The following is a 23,381-nucleotide window of genomic DNA, read 5'->3' as shown; positions in this document are numbered from 1 at the left end:
TGGGGACCCCAGCGAGGGCGGGGGCGCCGGGCTCCGGCCCTCAGGGCTTTATTATTGCCCGGCACCCCGAGCCCCGCGGCTGCGAGGAAAGAGAGAGAGAGAGAGGGAGAGAGCGAGAGAGCAGGAGATGGAGAAATAGGGGGGCAGAGGCGCTAGTCGAGAGGAGGGTGACAAGGACAGAGGGCACGTGCAGAGGGACTGGGGTGCGCAGGGCAGCAAGGGACGGGGCTAGGGGGATGGCAGGGTGGAGAAAGGAAAGGAAGAATGGAAGGCAGGTTGAGGGGAAGGAGGTGGAAAGTGTGGGGGAGAAGGTATCATGGAAAGCAGGCAGGTGGAGCCGGGGTAGGGGGGAAGGAAGAATGGAGGAGAAAGAAGAAGGACTGAAGGCAGGTGGGGAGAGACTGCGGGGGGGAAATGGGAGCACGGAGAGGGGGCAGAGAGGAGCCCGGCTGGAGAGGGAAGGACGGGTGGGAGGGAGAGGATGAAGGAATAGGGTAGGGGTGAGTAGGGGAATAGAGGGGGGGCGGGGGGCAGCCGTAGGGGGGGAGGGAGGGGAGGGCTAGGGGGGAGAGGGAGGGGGGGGGGTTTGGGGGGGGGGAGGGTGTAGGGGGTGGGGGAGGGGAGGAAGGGAGGGTTGAAAGGAGAGGTGTAGAGAAAAAGAAATACAAAAAAGAAAAAAAGAGATACAAAAGAAACGCAATAGAAAAAAAGGAAAAATATAGAGGCCAGCCAGCGGCAGCCTAACTCACCGAGCGCCGTGGAGCAAATGGCTCCGCTGGGCCCTCTCCGCGGTTTAAATGCTCTAAGCCCCGCCCCGCGCAGCCGCTCTGGGGCGCCGTGCACCTGTGCACGTCCCACCCGCCACACCTGTGCCGGCCCCGCCCCTCGCACCTGTGCCGGCCCCGCCCCCCGGGGCCCCGCCCCGCCCGCGCCCGTAAATCCCGGCGGATCCGCGCCCGCCCCGCTTTCTGCGGTGGATGCTCATCTCGGCGTGTGGCGGGACCGTCGCTCGGCGCTGTGCGGAAACTCGGACCGGGGGCTGCTCCCGGCGCTGCGCGGAGCCCGAGGCACTCCGGTGGGACCGGGACCGGGATCTGGGCCCGGGGATTCGGGTCCTGGTCCCGCCGGTGCCTATTGTGGAAGCTGGGCAGAGCCGCTTCTTCCTCGGCGAGCAATGTGCGAGTCCTGGGGCCGGACGATCGAGGCGGGCTTGGGGCTGGGATCAGGACCGGCATCGCCGCGGGCGGGAAGAGCCGCTCTGGGACGGGCACCGGGACCGAGCCTAGCGCTGCTGCTCCGGCCGGCGCGGGGCTGGGGTCCCGCCGGGGCTCCGACGACACGGGGAGCCGGGGCTGCACCGCTGCCGGGCCCACCAGGAGGACGGCGCTTTTCCCTGGAGCAGCCGCCGGATCGCGGCTGGCAGCGGGCAGGACACGGAGACCGTCGGTGCCGGCCCCGGGACCCCACGGGCCCTGCCGCTCCCTCCGCGGGGACACCGAGCCTGGCCCGGGCCCCCGAGGCCGCCGCAGCCCCGGGGCACGCAGCGGAACGAGCGGGGCTGGATCGCCGCGGGCAGAGGGAGCCGTTCCCCCTCTGTCGCTCTCGACCGCGCCCGGGGTGAGAGCGGGGCCCTGCTCGGGCCGCTCATCCGATACCTGCCGGGTGAGGCCTGATGCTGTCCTTCCTCTCCCCTGCTTTCTCTGTGGCTCGCTCTACCCCAGTTTGGGGGAAGAGGTACGGGGGAGGAAGAGGCAGAAAGAAAAGGAATACAGGGAGAAGGATGGAGGGCTAGGTGGGCAGGGCGGTTTTGGGGGACAGAGGGATGGGGGAGAAGGAAGAGGAATACGGGGAGGAGAAAGTAGTGGTAGAGGGGGGAGAGGAGCGGTGGTTTTTGGGGGGCCGAGGAAAGGGGAAAATGGGGAGGAAAAAGGGGAATACGGGGAGAAGGAAGGAGGGCTAGGTGGGGAGGAAGGCGGAGAGGTTTTGGGGACAGAGGGAAGGGGGAGAAAGAGGAAGAATATGGGAAGAAAGGAGGGGGAGAGGTGGGAAAGCCGAAGCCCCCACGACTCACCTGGGAAGCCGGGACAAGGAGCTCCTACTCTCACCGCGCTCATAGTGAGCAAATGGCCGAAGGGCGAGTTCCGGGGTTTAAATCACCTCGGCCCCGCCCCGCGCACCTGTGTCGGGCCCGCTCCTGAAGCTGCCTGGCCCCGCCCCTGATGTCGCCCGGGCCCTGCCTCTCGGGACCCTCCGGGGTTCCGCGTTAAGAGTCAGCTGTGCTTAATGTACAGGTCAGTGGGAATACATGGATTTATCTCTTCTATCCCCAGAGCCAAGCAGTCAGTCCGGCATTCCTGTCTACTCTGATGCCAGCCACTGTCTTGCGTTCCAACTCGCTCCTCAGATGGAAAAGGTCAGGCAGGAATGTCAGGAAGCATATTTAATAGAGAAGGAATCTTGGACTGCATTCAAGTACTGCCCTAATCTTCCTCAGGACTGGGACCATAACTGCTGAATGCTACTGGCAGTGAGGCTTCTTCCCAGCTGGGTGATGCTGTATCCCAGGCTCCGCAGCGTGGCTGGACGCAGGCTGGACACGCAGGTAAGGCTAGGGCTCAAAAACTGTTGGCGGTGAGGTGGAAGTTTGTTTTGGCAAGTGGTGTCATCTTGCTTGGATGCTGGGGAGCAGGCTGGGGCAGAGCTGCAGGTCAGTGGAACCAGCCCTGCTCCAGCAGTGCTGTCACCATGTCACTGCACTGGGGCAAGCACAAATCTGTCACCTTTAATCTGCCAGAAAACAGATGCAACTCAGACATTATAGATTAGGCATGCAACATGTCATAGGTAACAAAATGAATTAGATAGCAGCGTATATTAAATAAATCTTTGTAAGTAAAAAAGAAATCACAGAAACAATTACTGAGGAACACGTCTGCAGGCTCCGGTCTAGAGCTGGTGGGGTTTTCTTTTACACAGGAGCAGCCAAATTCACCATACAAGGACATGTGTAGTGGGAAGGAGTAAAATCCCATTAACTTTATGCTCAAACCAGGTCTGCCTTCCTGGTGGTACAGCAAGTGCCTTCAGAGTCAGTGCTGTTAGAAATTAACAACCCCAGTGTTAATTAGGTTCATTAGCAACTGCACACAAACAGGAGCCAGAACAGAGCTGTGTTCCAGAGTGCCAGATTTCATTTGGAATGCCTCCATTGCAAACAGGAATGCGGAAAGGATGGAAAACGAATCACTGTACAGAGAATGACAGGGTTCAGCATGTTCTCCTAAAAGGCTAAATGCCAGCCCCAGCCCAGATGCTTTGTAGCACATGTACAGCTTGGCAGTAACGAGGCAGTTTCAGTAGAACAGAGATCTGGACATGCTGTGTCAGGGCTCTGCTGTGCCTTGACACTTTTCTAGTACTTATACAAAAATGCAACATCCAGCCCATACTTCTGGATACAGAACAACAGTGATGTGCTTAATGAAGAGAGTTGCTTTTGAGAGACAGCCTGTGGAGGGAAAGCTTCCAACAGAGCTTTTTCCTACTCTTAGGAACACAAGGCTCAATGTGCTTTGAAAAAAAAAGTCTGGTATGAAATTAAGAAAAATGCTCATTTTTCCAAGTATATGATATTTAATTGTAATGAAATAAAATCTGAAAATGCTTAAATCAATTAAGAAGTAAACATGAGTTGTAATACTATACCTGTAAAATGATTAATCCCGTTCATTGCCATTAGAAATTGTGTAAAATATTTATTAAGGGCTTTGCCTACAGAGGCACAACATAAATAGAGTAAGTCCTGCTGAAATGTGATCAGTTCGCAACTGGTGCGGGAACATCAGCGAGGCCACCCCAGGTGCCAGCCCCAGCCTCGGGGCTGGGCCCCCGCACTGCCGGGCTTTGCTCCAGAGCCAGCGCCGGGCAACTGCTGTGCCACAAGCCCTTGAGTCCCTCGGGCAGGTGCCAAAGCCAGCAGAACGTGCTTGGAGAGGGAATGGCTGCTGCCAAGTTAATCCACCCCTTCAAACCCTTGGGCATTCTCCACGGCCATGAGGAGCTTCTCCCGCAGGTCCTCGAAAGATTCATACAGAGGTAAGTCTAGGCGGTTAAAGCTGGAAGGGACAAGGAAAGGGTCACTCAAATAATCCATGGGAAAACAGAGTTTTAAAGAACTAGAAAAGATTAAATAATTAGGGGTCTTGATTAAGAGTGCAGCTTGTGGTCCACAGTGTTCCCTGCATGCTTCACACCTGCCCAGGGTGAGCTCTCTGTGTGCTGCCTTCCTTTGGAAAGCTGGAAGTAGGAATTTGGTAAGAATCATTTCAGAGAGGAAAAAAGCCAACAGAAAGCCCTTCACTGTATTTAGATGATGGAAAACAATATTTGTCAAAGGACTGATTTCTTGAAGCTCAGCAAAAGATATTCTGGATTTAGAGGACAGATCCTTTGCTCTCTGGAGGGGAAAAAGATTAAACATCCAAGAGTAAATCTTCTGAAGGTAAAAGCTAGCAGAGAACTGGAACCCAAATAGGATGGGTTGCTTTTGGAGTGTGTTTGGGGTAGTATTGTTGTTTGTGTTTGGTAGGTTTTGTGCTTTTGTTTTCAGGGTTGTTTTTTTGTTTTTTTTTTAAAGCTCATTATTCTATGGAATTACTAGTTTCACAGAAAGATCCCCTAGTCTGTACTGATAGTCTATTCAGCACCATTTTTCTTTAAAAAGCCAGATTCCTGAAATGTAACAGAGCAAGACAAATTCATACTGGATGCTTTCAATGTTTGGAAAATCTATAAACCAGGGTTAAATTATCTTGTAATCTTACATTTGTTTTGAATTCTCCAATGATTTATGGGCTTTTTGTGGCTGTTTGGTGATGTCTGACTTGCTGCAGTTCATTACATCCACTTACTAGGATGTGGGAAATAAAATAATATCCTTCAGTTCCTCAGTTTGTGAAGGCACTGGGGACCCACAGGATCAAAGGCTGTTTGATGCAGAGCTGAGCATGGTCAGCAGCATGACCCTTCTGGCAGAAGCAGCTCTGGAATTTGTGCTTTGGTGACTTACCAGGTGTGAGCCCGGGGCAGCTTATCAGGACTTCCCCACTGCTCTATTGTAAACAGCTGAGGACCATTTGAACCTGGGTGAAAATGAAAACCATATGAAACGGAAGCTGCTGGACACTACAGAGACTGCCTCAACATTATTTTTAACGTGAAACGTTGGCATCAATTGTGGGCTGGATTCTTCACCTGTAACAGGTACATTAAAGCAACATGAATGTGGTTCTTTCTTTCCAAGCCCAGTGAGCTGGTTTCAGAGCTTGCATAATGCCAAGGAGCTCAGCTCAGAGATCAGCATTTCCAGCTGAGTGCTGTGTGTGGGGCAAAGGCCGGCTGGATTGCCACGAGCAGCTCACCATAAAGTTCAGCAAATCCGTTCATAGGCACGCGTGACGTCCCGGTCACAAACTGCAGGAGCCGGATCCGTTTCTCAGCATCCATCAGCAGAACAGCCTGTTGGCAAACGGACACCGTCAGCCTCAGCCTCCTACAGCGGCCTGGACGGGCCCCAAGAGCAGCCCAAAGCCAGCAGGAATCACCTTTTGTATGAGCCACCCCTCTGGCCACAATGGATCCTGTCTGCTCCAGGTGCTCTGTGGGCTGCTCTAGCAGGAGCTACGCCTGCCCTTGCCTGAGATGGGAGCAGGTCCTGCCCCCAGCAACACCCCCCATTCTTAGCAGTTTGCATGAAGAAAAATGATTGCCAAAAAGGGCAATAACTGTCACTTACAGGCCCAGTCAGAGGTGGTGCCAGTCTTACCTTCCAGAACCACTGGATAACGGGATGATTTGGGCAGTAACCATTTTTGTAGATGGTGTGTTGTCTCCAGTCATTGACATCCACATCGCCAAGGCCACACATCAGTAACTGCAGGGAACACAACGGTGGGATGTGAATGAGTGTGTTCCCCTGCACTCATGGGCTGACAAGGTGTCACTGCCCCTCAGGACTCTGACCTCCACTCATTTATGCGCACACAGGGGACAGTCAGAGCTTCTTCACAGAGTATTGCAGTCACTGCAGAATGGCTGCACACTGCCATAATGTGACAGCAACTTCCACGTGTTTGGCTCAAATGTGACTGGCATGATGGCACTTACCCACTAAGCTACTTCCAGGCTTTCAGAGGCACACCCTCAACCACCTCTCTGAGTGCAGTTCTTTGCATGCCATGAGTAGATTTATTAATTAGGAAGAAACATCTAATTTCCAACTCTGAGCAAGACAGCTGCGTCTGCACATTCCCTTAGGGAGAGGGATGGATGACTGAAGAGCCCAGAACATGGTGTATCTGTCAGAGAACTGTCAGCTTGGGGCACCAAATTGACTCACCTCCAGTTCATTTTCATCAAAAATTTTAATCAGATCAATAGGAAGCAGTTCTGTGAATCCCTAAAAAGAAAAAGAGCAAAGTTAAAACTCTCATCCCACATAAATCCTAATTAAAAACATCAATGACCAAATTACTTCAAGCTCAAATAATTAAACTTGAAAAGAGAATGACCTTATTCTCATAAGGGAAAGATGATATATTCTTACACAAGATAAAACTAAAAAATCATAAACGTAAGTATTCTATTTGCATTCCCTGCAAGCTCCCTGCTCCCTTTTCACAGACACCAGTGGGTAAGAAATCTGTGTTAGAAAAAAATCCCTACTTTTGTGAAAGAAAGGAGCTAAAGAGCCTCACCTCCAGAAAGGCATTCATTTGTTTCTGCACTCTGTTGACAAACCGCCACTGGATGACCAGGCTGCAGAAAGAAACAAAACCCCATCAGAAAAACAAACTCATTAGCAGGTCTCAGCCAAGTGTTCAGAGGTTTCAGCAACCCCAAGTGCTTTCAGTTTGTCATTTACAATTCAGCAACTTCAGGGAACTAAGCAGCTTTCACTAGTTGTTGCAATTTATTGGCTGGTGTCTGATGGAATTTTGAAGAAACAAACCAAAAACCCCAGTGACTATGACCAAATCACAGTGGGAATATTTTTTCTCCTGTAGGTACCTACGTGAGCAGACATTTTATTCTTCCAGAGCACTGAGTAATTAAAAATTCCCAGCAAAGTCTGCAAGCTCTGAGGAGAGCTGTCAGGACAGCATCTCTTTATTTCTATAAATAAAGAAATAAACTGCAGCATCAAGGGGACACCTTGATGACACCTTTCAGTACCAGTCACCCACAGCACAAACACCTCACAGGTGCAGGCACAAAAAATCAGTTCCAGGCATGGAATTGGTCCAGGTCCAAGCACTGGAAATGAATTCCCAATTTGCATGACTGTATCAATTTTAATGTCTTTCACTTTGGAAAAGGCTCTGATTTAAAATGCCAGCAGGTATAAGTGAATTTAGCATTTTACATCCTGGTAGGCAAAAGAACTGGGAAAGCTGAAAATAAAACCTAGTTTCAGATTTGGCCAATTTTTGCTAGGAATGCTGGCACTGGAATCCTGGCTCTGGTCTGTGACTGGCAGAGGAGGACAATGGGATGAAGGTCAGGCTGGAGAGCACCTTCTGGCTCATCTGATCTTGAGCCAGATGTTGGAGATGCACGTTTCCATGTGGGGGAATTTCAGGAGAACAAAGCATGGAATTTAATTTACTCTTTGTTCTTATGTCTGACTGGATATAACCAATGATAACAGTAAGCTGGTTTTTTTCCCAGCAATCCCTGATGCTCTTGTGCAGTACAAAGGACAGGAATTGCAGCAGGGTCAATTTTAAGTACAACTGCTCTTTCTTACCCCCAGGTATGTTCCATAATGATACTTACTCAATGTATTCCCGCTTGTTTTCATTTGTTACCATGATTTCGGACCCATTGGGCTTCAGGTCCACTTGATATGTCTGTATTTCAGAAGACCAAAAAACCTCCCGTTATTTGAGGACATTTGGGATTTTCTCCCAGAACCCACTCTCCCTGAGCAACATTTTACAAGCAGCATCAGGAAATCATTAGTAAATTGATTTACACTTTTGAACAAACTTGTGCAACAGAAAACTGGCAGAGAGAGGCTGGCCATTTACTAATAATATAATTTATAATAATAAAATGATATATTTATAAAACCACTAAGTAGGTACTTTACATATGCAAAATTATAATAGTTTTTATAACAAAAGAAGCTAAATCACATATTGAAACTGCCAAAGCCAACCACTATATTACAAAACCTCTCTATTCTGTGGCTTCAATACTCTCCCTAGTTCTCCATGTAATCTATAACCTTATGTTGCTTCAGGAAAAAGGCAGTATGCACTGAAAAGTGGATCAGAATGTTTTTGACAGGACATTGAGTGCATAGTTTGAATTGTTGAAGTAAGTTTTTATAAAAAGCCCTATAGTCCCCAGGTCCAGTCATACCTGGAGCCAGGATCTAGGTCTCAGAAGTAAACAAAGGGAAGACACTAAAAAAGGTCATAAAAGCCTCTAAGCAAATTAATTTAATGTCTACAACATTTTCATTTGTAATGGCAAAAGTTACCCATTGACTGTGACCCTTTTAAACCTGGCAGCTTCCCCCTGTCGTACCAGCTGCCCCTCCTGTGATAGGCAGGACAGCGAGGACCTCCCTGGCATCATTCTGCCACTCTCCTCTGAGAACACCTTTGACCTCAGAAAGCCAAGCAGTCCCTGGGCTTGCACCATGTCCCTGCTGGACTGTGGGACACCTTTATTCCTCCTCATTGCAAGTGTTTAACTCAACTGCATTTCCAGCTTGTCCCAGAGATGTCAGAGCTCCCTGGCGGGAATGTGGCACCCCCAGTCCCAGCTGGGAACACAGAGAGGTGAAGGCTGATCAGTGCATTCACCACCACGAGGCTCTGCTCACTACTGAGGTACTTGTTGGCAAGAACCAGTTCTAAGATGTAAATAACCTTTACATACCTGTCCAAAGTTTTCCTCATCTATGCAAAACATGAGATCCAGCTCTGTAGGGTCATTTTCCAGGATCCACTTCAGAGAGTTGTAGTATTCACTATCCTAGGGCAGATCACAATTAGGCAGTTTGAAAATGGGCAATTAGTGCAGAGTTGTAGAAACCCATGGCCTGTGAGCCCTGGCACGGGTTAAATGGAGTCTTACCACTGATTCCATGTCCTTCAGCGTTATGGGCTTGCCCAGCATCATCTTGTAGAAAGGTCTGATGAAGAAGCCTGTGAGAGAGAGGAGAGCGTTACACGCCCTGCTCTGCACCTGCACATCCCATAAAGGTATGACTGCTTGAGGGCACCACCCCTGGCATTTCCTCTTACTCCTGACTGTAACAGTCCTGCAACTGCAACAGCATCATAGCAGCTCAGCTTTATTGAGGCACAGAAAGTCCAGTTTTTCAGTTTCTACAGTTATCCACTAACTACCATACTCCACTGACCACCCTAACATTAATGGCAGAGAGAGCTGGGGCATTGAGCTCAGGGCACACTATCCCATTTAAAATCACTGCTCCTCTCTCCAAGGAGCTGCCTGAAAGCCAGGCTGCTGAGCTTCCCCTGCTCAGGATTCCTCTGTTTCCTCTTCTGCACCAGGACTCAGGAAAATCTGATCAGTAAAGTCTGCCTGGTGTGAGATTTCAAAATGCAGCAGAAATTGTAATTAAATCCTTCAGCAGTAATTTTACATATCAAAATATGCTGCATTTGACCCCCCTAGTTTGGCTGCAGGTTTTCATGGAAATGACTGATACAAATTCCATGCTTTTCCTTGAGGGACAGTGCTCATGCTGGTTTTAGAGTTTTAACTTGAGTGGGGAATGGAGCAAAACTTTGTATGAAACCCACTTGTTGAGTAAGCCACTGTAATTTTGTGAATCACCATTTAAGTCTCAACAGTGCCAGTCCCAGACTGTCCCCAGGGCTCCCAAGCAGGTGCATTTCCTTCCCAAAGCCCCGTGGCAGCAGCAGCAGAGCAGGACTCACCGTCCAGCAGCTTCCCGTGGTACACAGCCAGGCCGGCCACCCGGCCAATGAACGTGAAGTACGACAGATGGTCTTCGTTACAGAGACCTGAATTAGGATTAATCTGAAGTGTATAGTTGTCCCTTTTTTGGGGAAAGAAAGAAAAAATAGCTAAAGAACCAAGTCTTTAAATAAGCACATACTCAGATATGTTAATAAATAACTTGTGCTTAGGGGCATGTCCCTTCAACAGCGCCATGGGGCTGTGTCCAAGTCCTTTCCAGTCCGTCCCACCATGGAGCCACTGAGGGCTGAAGGGCTGACCCAGCAGCAAACCAAACCCACTGTGAGCAAGAGACGCCCTCTCCCCTTGCACTAATGCATTGCTCTGAGATTTTAAAGCTGGGCAGCCCCCATTTTACAGTTCTGGGCACAGAGGAAAGGGGCTTTTCTGTGACATTGGTCCCTTCACCATTACTGGCCTCAAAAACTGCAGTTTTGCTGCCCTGGATATTGTCTGAGCAATGGAAATGTTTTCTGGGCTCTCAAGGAGAACTCCAGAGGCTCTCTGAAGGGCAGTAGGAACAGGGTAGTGGGGCTGCCCAGGAGACCCCGGGAAGGAGGAGCTACTTCTGCCCAGAGCAACTTTGCCTCTTATGCAAAATGTAATGTATATCCCTTGAGAGTACAAATATTTAATGGACACTTACGTTGCTGAGTATTCAAAGAGACCATAGTAAGGGTTAAACATCTCCTTGGACAAGAGAAAAAACCATTCTCTGGCCACACCTCCATAGTCAAGTCCTTTTTCTGACTCAAATTCAATCCAGAGCCTGGCTTTTAGTACATCAGGTCTCTTCACAGACATGATTCTTCTGTAGGACTCCTCAAAAATGTTATTTCTGTGCAATTTCATCTCAAATCTGTTGGGTATGTCAGCCTGATGAAAGAAGATTAGATTACCCTTGTTAGTCTCAAGAAATAAGTCTTTGGGCAAATTACTGGTTGACAACAGCCCAGTGACAGCTCAGAAACCTGGTGTTCCAGTACCCCCTGGTTTTATTTCCCAGTGCTCTCCCAGTCCACAGGCTGAGAGCATGAGGGAAACTGGGCCAGTTCCAGAACAGTGCTGCAAACTTCTATGGTAAATATTTGATGAAAATGACAAGAAAAGTATCAAACAAACAAAACAAAAAAGGACAAACATTGACTGTGCTCTATTTTAAGGGCATTTGCATTTATCTAGAAAAATGTGAGTCTTTAAGACTTAGAAAAGCTTTTTGTTGAGAAACCCATCAAATTCAAACTTTGCTTCATGTTTTTGGCTCCTACTTGAGCCCCTGATGAGCAGCACAATGGAGTAACCTGGCAGGTGTGTCCTGCAGCCCCCGAGCTGGTTCTACTCACAGGTTTCTTGAGCTTCTTGCGGAAATAGTCGTACTTCTGCTTGAACTCCCTGGAGTACGGCACCGCCTGTTGGGAGCAGTGGGAGGATGTGTCATTCCTGCTACTCAGCACTCTGATACCCCACAGCATTCCAAAGGGATGTACAACCCACACACTGTGCTATGGGCTCCCCTGAACCCACCCATGAGGCACAGCAGCCAGGAGAGATTTAAAAATCCCACTAAATGACATCATTTTACTCTGCTCATTTTACTGATGTTAATATGACTTTACTACAGCCATTAAATAACCTTTCTACATGTTTCCTTTATTTAAACACTATGTGAAATGCAATTTAAGTAATTCTGTTTGTCATGGCACCAGAAATATATTGAAAGCATTCAGATGAATCCTTAGTGCCTCTGTGAAATTGATTGGCTCCTGTTTCTCTTAAAACCAACAAACAAACCACTGTCAGTTGCTCGAGGAGACTGTGATAATTTCATTTCCTTCAAACAAACTTTCTCAAATAGTCTCTCTCATTTATGCTCAGCGTTTCTGGGGGAGGCCTATTAGCAATTTGCACAGTGCTGTGTGTGAGGACCTCCAGTTTTAAATGCCTGATAAATGAGTAAATCCCTCCAATAGCAACTATGGTCAAAAAGTGACTATTATTGATATTATTACTAAGCAAGTGGAGTTTAATCCTGCAGCAGGCTCGTCTGCTGAAACTCTTAAAGGTCCCAAGGACTTATGCAGAATAAAAAGGTACTCTTGGTACCAGGAAATATCTTGGGATTGAAGTCTGATCACTCAGAATACCATAAAATGGCATAGACTGGCATATCCCAGCAGAAAAAGTCAAAGAATCACTCTTTGATATTTTTAAAATTTGATACTGAAGTAAAATGCTGTGTTTATTTTTTTCTAAGGCTGATAGTCTGAAACCTCTGTTTATTTGCATGAAGCTTTATGTCTTTTAAACTGACAGATCCATTTTGTGTCTTTTTTCCACACTTTGAATCTACATAGGCCCACCTCTCTCCTGCCAAGTGTAAAGAGCTTTTCATTGCCCAGAGATCCCAAAATCAACAGAACAGTGTGTCAGCTCAGTAAAATCCTACTGTCAGTAATACCCCAGGTCACAGGTCAATAGGAGCACTTCTCCATGACCATCCCCAAACCCTGGACAATCTGGGAGACTGCCCAGAGCTTGGTGTGACATCCCCAGCTTTTTCTAACTTAGGATGTGGACTGGCAGAGCTCCTGCTCCCCAGGCTGCCCACCCCTGATCTGGGGAGCAGGCAGGGCCTGCTGCTGTTCCAGCTGTACCCAGTCAGGATATTTCATGGAAGATCCCACAGCAGTACTTACTGGGCCTGTGATGGCTGGGTTCTGCAGTCTGGGGTCTTCCCACTGGGTAATTTTATTATCTGCAAATAACAAAAGAAATTATCCCATGGCTTCTCTGGTACCACACTGTGAATTTCTGTCGTTTTTTTCTGCCTAGCACTGCTCAGGTCTGTCAGGGTTAGCAAAGGCTTGCGTCTCCCCACCCTCCCCAGCTCCAACACACTGTTTAGTTGAAAACATTCACTAAAAAACACAGAACTACCCCAGAACCCAGGGAACTTGCACTGCTTTGATGGCAACATCTGCAGGAGTGAGTGAACATGTTCATTTGAACATAGGCTGGGATTGGAGATGCACAGCCTGACAGGTAAAGGAACCCAGAGCTTTTGGCAATGACACCCTAAGTTACTTTGGAAATTTTGCATAGACAGCTAAGTATCATACTTCTAGATTTGGAGGGAATAACATTTTTCCTATACTGATTTAATGAGAAGATAAAGGGAGGCAGAAATGTCCTGTTTTGGTGCAAGAAAATCACCCAGTTATGACCAATGGAGATGCTGGCAGTGGCACAACACAGCCCAGTTCTTTCCATCTACAGCTTTGAAGAGCACCAGGAGGGTGACAGGAAAGGTTCTACAGGACCATGGTGGGACTCCCCTTCCCTGCCTCCAGACAGCTGCTCCTCCCAAGATTCTGAACACGACAGAATCACAACAAAACAATGGTGTTGCAACAATAAGACAATGCTCCAAACCCCGTCCCAGGTGCCACCTGCAATGGCGAGGTGTTGGTCACCCTTGGCCTGCCATCCCTCTGTTTGTTACAGACACTGCTCTGGGTTAGGAACTGGGTATCAGGAATCAAGATTGCATTTTCCACGTCTCTAGAACTGGAAAAGCCCTGTAAGTTTGCATCCCAAGCTGGTTTAAGAGGGACTGGGATCTGAAAAGTGTCATTCAGCAAATGTTAACTGGGGAAAATTCTAAATGATTGCAAGCACATTTCAAGACATTTGATCTATTAGTTAATTTAATAGTAAAATGCTGTTTAATTTCCCTTCACACATGAAAGCTATTTATCACTTATGGGAATGCTGGAGGGCTGCCAGCCTGAGCTCCAGAGACCCCAGAGATTCATAGAGCAGAGCTGCTGCCAAGGTGGACACCCAGCCTCACCCTTTCCCTTTTCAACTCCTACACTGCAATTCCCTTCTACAAAGTTCTCTGGTCACCTTCTTGACACCAGCAGCCACAAACCACAGTGCCAGTTTTTTGTGGAATCAGAGGTAACTCAAGTGGAAATGACTGACAGTGTGTCAGCTCTTTGCTCTCTGTACTTCAGGGCATGTGATGACACCAACGAATCTCAGTCTAACTTTCATTTCAGAGTCCTACAGGGACTCCATATTTAAAATGGTGTTCCAGGGCTACAAGGGTCTGGCATGAACCACTTCACCTGGAACTGTAGCTCAGGATTCTCTGTCCTATCCCAAGTGGAAATGAATAACAAACTCATTCTTTTTGAAGAACATTTTCAAAAATTTCAAAAATTTGAGTCTTCCCACCAATACAATTCTCTGTCATAAACCAGGATAGGCCTTTGATGATTCCCTCTTCTCCCTGCCTTTCCAATGGGGCCACTATTTCCCTGAAGTTTGGGACCCCCTGCCAAATACAGAACTCTCACAGCCAGACATTCCCAGTGCTGATGGCATCAGAATGGTTACTCCGGGTTGGATTTAGGCACTCCTGTCAACACATCACAGGGTGAGATAGCTCATGACCAGGTGATGGTATTTTTCATGCCCTTTTCAACCCAAATTCTGCTAACTACTCCCATTCCAACAATGCAATTCTCCTTCCACAGCCTCTTCCTGCACACTGCATGGCCATTTGCCAGACTCACTGTGACTTCCCATCCCATTCCAGTGAGCCCCTCTCCCCTCTCCTGCCCTGCTGCTTCCTGCTGAACTAAGGAGTGCTTCCTCCTAATTCCTTGTGTAAATCACTGATGCATATTGTGAATATCACCACGTGCAGGTGGATGTGGACAGACTCTGAGGGGAGCCCATTCAGTGTATTCACCCCCCTGTCCGTGAGTTACTGGTTCAGAAAATGGTTGCAGAATGGTTGTTTTCCCTTCTGATCCCTTCCAACAGGCAGACAGCACATTCCTGGGAGGCTCCCAGGAATGGCAGCAATGTGCAGGGAACACCAGTGTGTCCATGGAAGGTAAGGGCCCAGAGAGCCAGGGAGAGGGTTCACTGTCACACCCAGCCTCTGGTACCAGAAACACGGGGGTGCTGCATCAGTACTCAGTGCTCCTGGGCCCTGTGCACAGCACAGGGGCTGTGCTGGCTGCAGGGACTTTGGCACTTTCTTCCAGGGATGAGAAAAACATCTCAAAAATAGGACAAACAGTGCTGGAGAACTATGCAGCAGAGGTACAAAACGTAGCAGGGAAGCAGGACATGACCAGCAGCTGACTCTGTCACACCTGTCCTGCTGGGTTTGTGTCCTGGCAGTGGCACAGCCCCTGGCCCTCCCTCCAGGCCCCCCAGCCCAGCCACCACAGCAGTGCCCAGGCACCAGGCTGGGACCAAAGGGACATCTGCTGGAAACAGGCAGCATTACCAAAAGCTTCCCTGAACTTCTGTGAAAAATGCTATATAAGAAGCTAAATCCACTCAGATCAAAAGAGACTAGAGGGAGAATTCAGATGCACATAAATTTTGCTTCCTAACATTCTAATTAATGTATGACTTTAACATTCCATTTCAGAGACTAACACATGCTCAAATAGCTTTAGGAGACTGAAAAATTAAAGAGTTTTAAGAGAGATTGGGAGGCTCAGCAGCTACACAGGTGTTTTAAATGGGACAGCTTTATCCTGTGACTCCTTAGTGGCAGCAGTTTAGAATCACTGGCCATAGTTATATTTCCAGATCTCTGCTGGGAAAAACAATTACAGAAGGGATAAAGGATAATAACTCTGTACTGAAGTTTGGAAGAGGTTCATCGGGTGCTTAACAAGTGCGTTATTTGTAATGTTTAGTTAAAAGTATCTATACCATTTCAAAATTGATATTACTTTAAAAGCAGTCTTTTAATAATGACTTAATATTGTCATCTCTAAGGATGAGTGTGGGAGTCAGCAATACTGGGGGACAAACCGAATTCTGTCAAACATGGTAAGTTCAGATTTTAACTCTCTGTGCACACTCCTCTGATGGTTATGAGAGTTAGCTATGGCTGTGAAGAAATGTCTTACTATAAGAAGACCCAGCCCAGCCTTTTGTGGGCTGCTTTGTTTCCAAACACCAACAAAACTCACACAGCAGTTCTGAGATGCTCTAGGAAGACAAATCTACAATGAAACATCACTTACACTAAAACTCCACTAACAGAACTGGAGAATATTAATGGGCTGGTGCAGTTTCACATGCTCTAAATAGGAAATAAGATCAGAATCAGCACTGCCACAGACCTGGAAGCAGAGGAAAGTACTTCTCAGTGCTAATTGCTCCACTACCTATATGTGGAGCTGTGGCTACAGGATCTTTTCTCATCTTATTTTCTATTCCTAGTTTATATTTTAATTTATTAAGTGCAAATAAGCCATGGGATCATCAACAACAACAACAACAAATCCAAAATATCAACAAGAACAAAATAAACCACAGAGAGGAAATGTTAATGCTTCACAAGTCAGAGAGGGACAAAGCTTGATGAGCCAATTAAAGCAAGCTTCCAGTGAATGTACAGTACCGTAGGAGGGCACTAAGTCTCTGGTATCAATGTCTCCACATATCAACACCTGGCTTCCTAAATGAAGAGTAAAATCACAAAGCTTTCACTTCAATACTTAGTACCTCCCTTTGTCTATTTGCTCTAGTACCTGAGTGCTTACTTACTATGGTCTATATAAAATGTTCTTCCGTCCAGGTGTATTCTTTCCTCCCAGCCAGGCTGGAAATGGGAAATAAAAACAAAGAAGAGAGAGAGTAAGTGAAATAGTATCAGTGTCACACAGCCTGAAGCAGTGCATTGCTCACACCTACTGGACTTGTCTCAAAGATGCTTATGAGGTAGGAAACCCCAAGAGACCAGATGCATAATGGCAAGGCCACAAATCCAGGCAGACTCAGACCTATATAGGTGACTGCATCCTGTGCAGGGAATGTTTTTTATAGTGGAAAGCTCTTGCCTCAGGATTCCCACCATTTCCTCTGTGAGCAAACAATCACAGAGAACAGATGGTTCATCGTGGCTTAGTTGGAAAGTTTCTGCTCCTACTTCTGAAAGCCATGTGGGTTATTTACTGTAAATGTGTAACCCAGGCTCCCTGTACGGTGGGACAAGAATGTCCTAACCTAGTCCCCAGTGCTTCCCTTTTCATCCCTTCCCTTTTCTCATGTCCCAAGTGCCTGCAGTGCAGAAAGGAGAGTGGATGGCAGGCTGTAGGGACAGGCAATGCTGGCCAGCCTGGGCTGCCAGAAAATACAGAGGAGAAATTATTTCACTTCAGTCTTGTTGGAGAAACTCATGTGAAATTCTGTAGCCATCCCAACCTCGCTCCCAACCAGGAGGTTTAACTGAGGTGAAATCTGTTACTAACAGATTTCTGTTACTAACTGAAGTGAAATCTGTTACTAATAATCTGTTGCTAGTGACAGGTCAGGCTACCCTGGTTTCACTGCATGTTTCACCCCTTGCAGTTAACAGAACAAATTGTAATTGGGCCTTCGGTGCCTCCAAGGGTAACACACGCCCCATGTACCTGGACAACTGCAACAGCACAGCTGTTTCCTAAAGCCAAAGAGCCTTCCTGCTGCTGTGACCAGGAATGTGTCAGCTTTCACACATTACTCTCTACCTTTAAGGGCTGGGAGTACTTTAAAAACAAAGCAAAGCTCTGCATTTGACATGTCTGTAAATCTCCATTATACTTTGATTACAAGTATGACAAAACTTCTGACATTAAATTGATGATTTGCCCTGCAAAATATGGAGGTTTCATTGAAAAATCAAAATTTATTCTGATTTCTAAATGCTAGAATATGCTGGTGCACTGATAGAGCTTGCTTGGCACAATCTGCTCTGTTTTTCCTAAGCAGTGACTGTGATTATCTAAAAGCACAGTCAGACACAGCCCAGGTAAGAGTGTGCAAAGCTCAACACCCCAGTAGCACAGAAAAAGACCATGAGTTAGAGCCTCCTGGGCTGGCTCTGGAGGGCCTGAGTGAGCCCCAGGGCACAGCAGGGCTCCAGAGCTTCCAAGAAGAGCTGCAGCAGCCTGTGCCCAGAACGGAGCAGAGCCCTGGGACAGGAGGTGTAGGTTAGAACACAGGCACAGCATCACTTACAGGAAGAGGGCCCAAATCGTTGGGGTTCAGAGACGCTTTGGATCTCAAATGCACCGGAAACTTCAGCCGTGGATCCTCCTGGAACACAGGTATGCAACTGTAAATCCAACAGATCAAGGCAGATCTACAAAGTCAAGCACAGACTTATCTGGAAATCCTCCTCTGTTACAGTTATTCTTTTCTTTTCGGAGAATAAAACAACACATGCCTTATTAGGATTCTACAGGGCACTGAATTTTCCAGTGCTGAATAAGCAAGGGTGATGTAAGACCTGACTCCATTAAATGTGTGCTGTATTCAGGGATATGCTTCAAAACCCACAGGCCTGTTCTTAGGATGCCTGCACTCTACAAGGGCTTTTACATCCACATGCACATTTTTGGCTCTTAAAACCACAAAGACAAGTGCCATGCTGGAATAGGGGCACGCAGCAGGAAGGCAGAGATGGGACCATGCCCCGGGGCCTCGGTTGGAGCGGCCTTACCCAGGTGGTGGTCTTGGTGTTGTGGTCGATGAAGAAGGGGCGGCCGTTCGGGGCGATGCGCATCTCCCAGCCCGGGGGCAGGAAGCTCTGGGCCCCCTTGTGCTGGGGCTTGGGGGAGTTGTAGGGGGACGGCTGTGGGGACTGGGGGTTGGACAGGGTGTCCTTCACCGCCCTGCGCACCGGAGAGTCCTTCATGCCCTGCGGAGAGGAAACAGAACCACTGCACACACGGCACTCAGGGCTGCAAAACCAACCCAACCTGGCTTCACAGCGAATAGCTTTTCATTCCACATGGAATTAATACCACAGTTAAACACTGGGACTGATTTACTGGAACTTAATTAGCTCTATCTGTGCCTTCTAACATGCCCAGTCTTTTGCTGTAAAGGACACAGTGTTCCGTGCCTTCCTCTGCAATAACAATGTCTCCAGTATTTACACCTGACTGTACCTTCCTCTGCACCTGCCCTGGATGCGTCCACATTTCATTTTGCCAAGGAAAAGACAAAAGCAGTGTTTTGTGCTTCAGGGGCAATACATCTCATTTACAATAAAGCCTGTAAGTGCAAGGCTGTGTGAGCCACAGCTCTTCAAACTCTAAAGCATGAAGAGGAAATCTGAAGAACTAGCTCTCTTCAGCACAGCCATGAGTAGCTGAGACAAGAGTTTGAACCACACTGCCACAAGTCAAACACGCACAGGCTGTGATTGCGTAGGGAGCCACTTCAGCTATTCCTTAGCCACGTCATGGTGAACAGTCCCCAGCATTTGGAATTCCTTGGGAAGACACTAGAAGCGATGCAGGGAGGAGTGTGGGTGCGGGGGCTCACCTCGAGCGGCGCTGACAGGGTGACGGTGGGCGAGCTCAGGCTGCGGGGCCGCCGGATCTGCGGCTCGCTCAGGTGGTTGCTGCTGCTCGTGCCCGGCCCCACCATCCCGTCCTCAGCGAGCTGTGCAGAGCAAAGCCAGGTCACAGATGTCACAACACTGCCCACGTGTAGGATGTGATAAAACTGATGGCATTGTTACCATCACTACTGTTCTGAACCAGATTTCCTTAAAGGCCATAAAGGGTATTTAATGTAATTCCACTGGAAGGGCCAAGAGCCTATGGTTCTATTAATAGCTCGAGACAGCTTTCACATTTAATCCAAAGAACACATCTCCCTCTTTTTAAGAGCTCTTCTGCACCTCTGGAAATTCCTTCTCTTGCAGCAGTCACCTTAACCCTGTGCCTTGACATAATTAAAAGTAACCAAACCCATCCCAAATTTTTGCAGCTTTTTATGATTCATCTGGATTGTCATGATAATGCTTAGGATATTTCCTTTCAATTTCAGACTTCTGGAAGCTGCCCCAGCTGAATGCCCCTCAGGCAAGCCAAGTGCTGGCTCCCAGGAGGCAGCAGGGTACCTGCATGATGGGCCGTGTCCACGTTGTGGTCCGGTTGTTGTGGTTGACGTAGTAGGTCCGGCCCTTGGCGTCCTTGCGCTCCTCCCAGCCCGAAGGCAAGCCCGGCGTGGTGTGCACGTAAGCCACAGAAGGCTGCTCAGGCAAGAAATCATTGAATTCTTATTTTATGATCGATAAAAAAGCTTTACATTTTAAACTCTTGTTTGTAAAAAAAAAGCAACTTGTTAACTTACACTTATTAATCACAACAACCATATGGAAAAATCCAGTTTCTGATTTAATTTAATTCAGGCTCTTTATCATGTGCCTTTGAATCAATTTTTTTCTCCCAAGAGATCTTTTGGGTCCATTTGACACAGATTCAGCAAACAGACAAGTTTATATGCCCTCAAACATTCTATTTTGTTACACATAATGACAAAAAGGAACTCTATGTTTTAGTGAGTTTTCCTTAAAAGGCTGAGGTTTCTTCCTTTTATCAGGATGGATAAGTAAGAGTTAAATAACCATGCAGCCAAGGTTATTAAGAGTTAAATAAACATGGAGTAAAGATCTCCCAAGTCCTGCTCTCTTCATTACCCCAGAGTGTCTTGATTCAGTTGCCAGAAACTACTGTGGGGTTATAGAAAGTTAATCTTAACCATTTTGCTCTGTCACAAATGCTGCACTCAGGGCTTCTGTGTCCCAAAGACACCAAATAAACCCAAACTGAAGCCTCAACTTCAGCATGACAAAAACTTTCAGTAAAATCTCCACAAGCTCCCTGTTCTAATAGAAGCACACAGGTAAGGGCAGAGTCACGTCCTGCTGCCCACAGGAACTGTCTCTGTGTGTGGCTGATGCTTTCTCGTGTCCTTCTTGTCCCCAAAATACCCAAGCACTAGTTCATAGACATGAGCTAGGAACTGGAACCAAGTGGGATGAAGGACCTGCCTAATTCAGAGGCTGATACACTACAAGCTCTGGGCTTTTGCCATGAAACAGTAAAGGCCTCTGAAGGCTCCTGCTGAAATCCAGGACACATTCTCTTCCTCCCCACTACATTCCTTGCTTCAGCAAGATAATGAACTTAATTCTTGTTCTTGCTTCATCTCTGCCAGACCTTTCCCAGAGCAGCTGCCATGGGCAGTGCAGGTGCTGTTTAAGAGCAGAGCACAGTTGACACAAGGAACTGGACAACTGTGGGGATAATGAAGAAAGGAGAGGAGAAAAGATACTGGATGGGTCAGGAAGCTGACATACTCCAACAGGGAACAGAAAACAGAGGGAAACAGATGAGAATCCAAGTGCAGAGTCCCAGACTCATTTCCTTCTCTCCTGAAGAGCCAAGAACTATTTTCCCCATGTTGGTCCCCAGAGCTGGCAGGCCATGAGGAGAACACCTTGCCCCAGTGGCTGTCACTCAGTTACAACTCAGGGATGGGGAGAAGGAACTGCCTCTGAGCCTGAGCCTGGCTCCTGCTCCAAGGAGAGGGTTTGTAGGGATCCTGAAGGCAAAACCAAGGTGACCAGAGACTTTTACTGCTGACAGGTTGCTTGTCTGCAAGAATCAGGTGCCCAAGGACCCAAGAGAAAGCAGCCTTGGAGGATAAAGGATTTAGACCATGACTCCTGTGTAAGTCCCAACTCCTCCACAGATCTAGGACTCTGGGTGTAAATGCTGAACAAAGACAGGGGGGGATTAGACACTGCAGCATGGTGACATAAAACATCTTGGTATGGCTACAGTAACGATGAGCCAAAATATTAATATTTTGCTCTAAAAAGTCTAATCAAGACAAGATGCTCTACCAAGGGAGTACCACTACCGTGCAAGTTCACCTAGCACTAACTACAAATTAGTCAGGCATTTTATTTCGACTTTGCTATTTGCAAGTGTGCTCCTCTGGTTCTAAAATTAAAAACCAGTGAATATAGACAATATAACAGAATGATGCATCAACACCCGAAGTAAGATTTATTTATTTCCCAGATGCAAATAGCAATTTATAGCAAGTATAAATTAAATTTCTTTCTCTGAAACAAATTCTCTAGGAGGGCATAAATTTATAAAAGCCATTTATGATAGTTACTGTAAATAATTTCTGTCAAATAACTCACTTCAGACTGGCAGTTAATTAGGTTAAAGATTCAACATATATAATTAGATTAAAGTTCAGTATAGATTAAACCCACTTTCCTTGTATTACACTTTCAGCAAAGCATATCAAGAATTTTATAGGATGATCAAACTACAGTCTTGGACTGCTGAGGAACTGCTGGAAAATGAAACTGGCATTCAGTAAGACCATTAAGAGCTGTATGCCATATCACTGTACCCCCAAGGCTCTCAAATTAAGACCAACTTTAAGACTTAAAATTAATTCGTCTGGTGGAGAGACATGGGAAGACAAGAAGACACAAGATGCAAATACAGCTACACGTACAATGATTTGATGTCTCTAGTCACTGCAACTTCCAGTACCTAAAAGAATTAGCTGTTGTAGCTCTCAGAGCCCATGGCATTTACTTAGTGCACAGCTTTGTCATAATTCAATGTCACATCCATATCCCTAAACCATGCTAGTATTTGAGTACAATTGCAGTGTTTTGAGAAATGTTGAGAAAATTTGGGACAAAAATATGTAAGTTTTCATTCAATAGCTGTACTTCATTCAACACATGGCTGCTTTTTTTAAAAAAAGTTCCTCATTGTACAAGACCTAAATGTTCCCCCATTTCATTTAGAGATAGTGCTTGATAAAGAGTTTTATTACCGTTGGCTCCTCTCCCCCTGTGACAGTTGAAGAACGAGCTCTCCTAGAGGGACCATTCTGCTGCTAAACGATAATTAATGTTACACAGATTTACTGAAGAAGGTCACATGTTACTGTCACATCTTTAGGCATCAGACACATTTGCCAAGAGAGAGCAGTTAGATGGGTAATAGCAAATCTGAAAGTCATTAGTCACTGGTTACCAAGCCAGAATCCCAGAGGAGCGCTGGATTTAGGAAGAACGTGTACTCAGTTGCCAGAAGAGAAATGATCATTAGCTCAGGGAGGATGAGACGTGGTTAAGCTCAGGTAAGGTGATGTTTAAGGCAATGCTCAGTGCTGCTGATTTGAACAGAGCGTCCCTCAAGAAGCAGGAGAAAGGCCCCTCTCTCTCTCTCCCCAGCCCCTGGCTCCAGCATGCTAAACACAACAAGAAAGCAGCACAGCAGCCCCTGCTCCCCCTGCAGCCAGGCACAGAGCTGCACTGGGACTGTACCCAGAGCCAGGGACATGCTTCAGCTACACTAAATAACTGCTACAGCCAAGAGAAAACCGCTGTGCTTTCTGGAAATGTTCACCCAAGAGCAGCAGAGAGAACAAGCGACACAGACACACCAAACTTCTTGGTATGCACAGGTTTTCTATTTGCACATTCACAT

General features: G+C 47.2%; 2 protein-coding genes across 8 annotated transcripts in view; one reads left to right on the top strand and one right to left on the bottom strand.

Moving 5' to 3' along the window:
• Positions 1-359: 359 nt before the first annotated feature.
• On the top strand, positions 360-2,630 carry LOC143692274 (uncharacterized). The gene is made up of 4 exons (XM_077172200.1): positions 360-390; positions 764-1,662; positions 2,331-2,413; positions 2,495-2,630. Exons 1-4 carry the CDS (start codon positions 360-362, stop codon positions 2,529-2,531), a joined length of 1,050 nt encoding a protein of 349 aa, XP_077028315.1. The 3' UTR covers positions 2,532-2,630.
• A 131-nt stretch (positions 2,631-2,761) lies between these two features.
• Positions 2,762-23,381, bottom strand: part of LOC143691843 (E3 ubiquitin-protein ligase NEDD4-like) — an 81,450-nt gene continuing 60,830 nt past the window's right edge. For 3 of the 7 annotated variants that reach the window (XM_077171180.1, XM_077171182.1, XM_077171178.1), the window contains 19 exons: positions 19,967-20,098; positions 19,384-19,503; positions 18,554-18,751; positions 18,070-18,147; positions 16,618-16,672; positions 16,472-16,528; positions 12,723-12,781; positions 11,370-11,435; positions 10,673-10,902; positions 9,984-10,105; positions 9,151-9,221; positions 8,953-9,048; positions 7,837-7,910; positions 6,756-6,816; positions 6,398-6,457; positions 5,825-5,932; positions 5,421-5,517; positions 5,069-5,141; positions 2,762-4,115 (listed from right to left, as the gene is read on the bottom strand). In XM_077171180.1, the coding sequence (XP_077027295.1) occupies positions 4,013-4,115; positions 5,069-5,141; positions 5,421-5,517; positions 5,825-5,932; positions 6,398-6,457; positions 6,756-6,816; positions 7,837-7,910; positions 8,953-9,048; positions 9,151-9,221; positions 9,984-10,105; positions 10,673-10,902; positions 11,370-11,435; positions 12,723-12,781; positions 16,472-16,528; positions 16,618-16,672; positions 18,070-18,147; positions 18,554-18,751; positions 19,384-19,503; positions 19,967-20,098 (1,860 nt within the window). In that variant the 3' untranslated portion in view covers positions 2,762-4,012. Of the gene's footprint in view, positions 4,116-5,068; positions 5,142-5,420; positions 5,518-5,824; positions 5,933-6,397; positions 6,458-6,755; positions 6,817-7,836; positions 7,911-8,952; positions 9,049-9,150; positions 9,222-9,983; positions 10,106-10,672; positions 10,903-11,369; positions 11,436-12,722; positions 12,782-16,471; positions 16,529-16,617; positions 16,673-18,069; positions 18,148-18,553; positions 18,752-19,383; positions 19,504-19,966; positions 20,099-22,722; positions 22,783-23,381 lie in introns of all 7 variants that reach the window. The other 4 variants (XM_077171181.1, XM_077171179.1, XR_013179774.1 and 1 more) reach the window with 3 other exon arrangements.

This window comes from Agelaius phoeniceus, chromosome Z (assembly GCF_051311805.1).
Source record: "Agelaius phoeniceus isolate bAgePho1 chromosome Z, bAgePho1.hap1, whole genome shotgun sequence".
NCBI classification, from domain to species: Eukaryota; Metazoa; Chordata; class Aves; order Passeriformes; family Icteridae; genus Agelaius; species Agelaius phoeniceus.
This window is presented reverse-complemented; position numbering and strand designations above follow the sequence as displayed.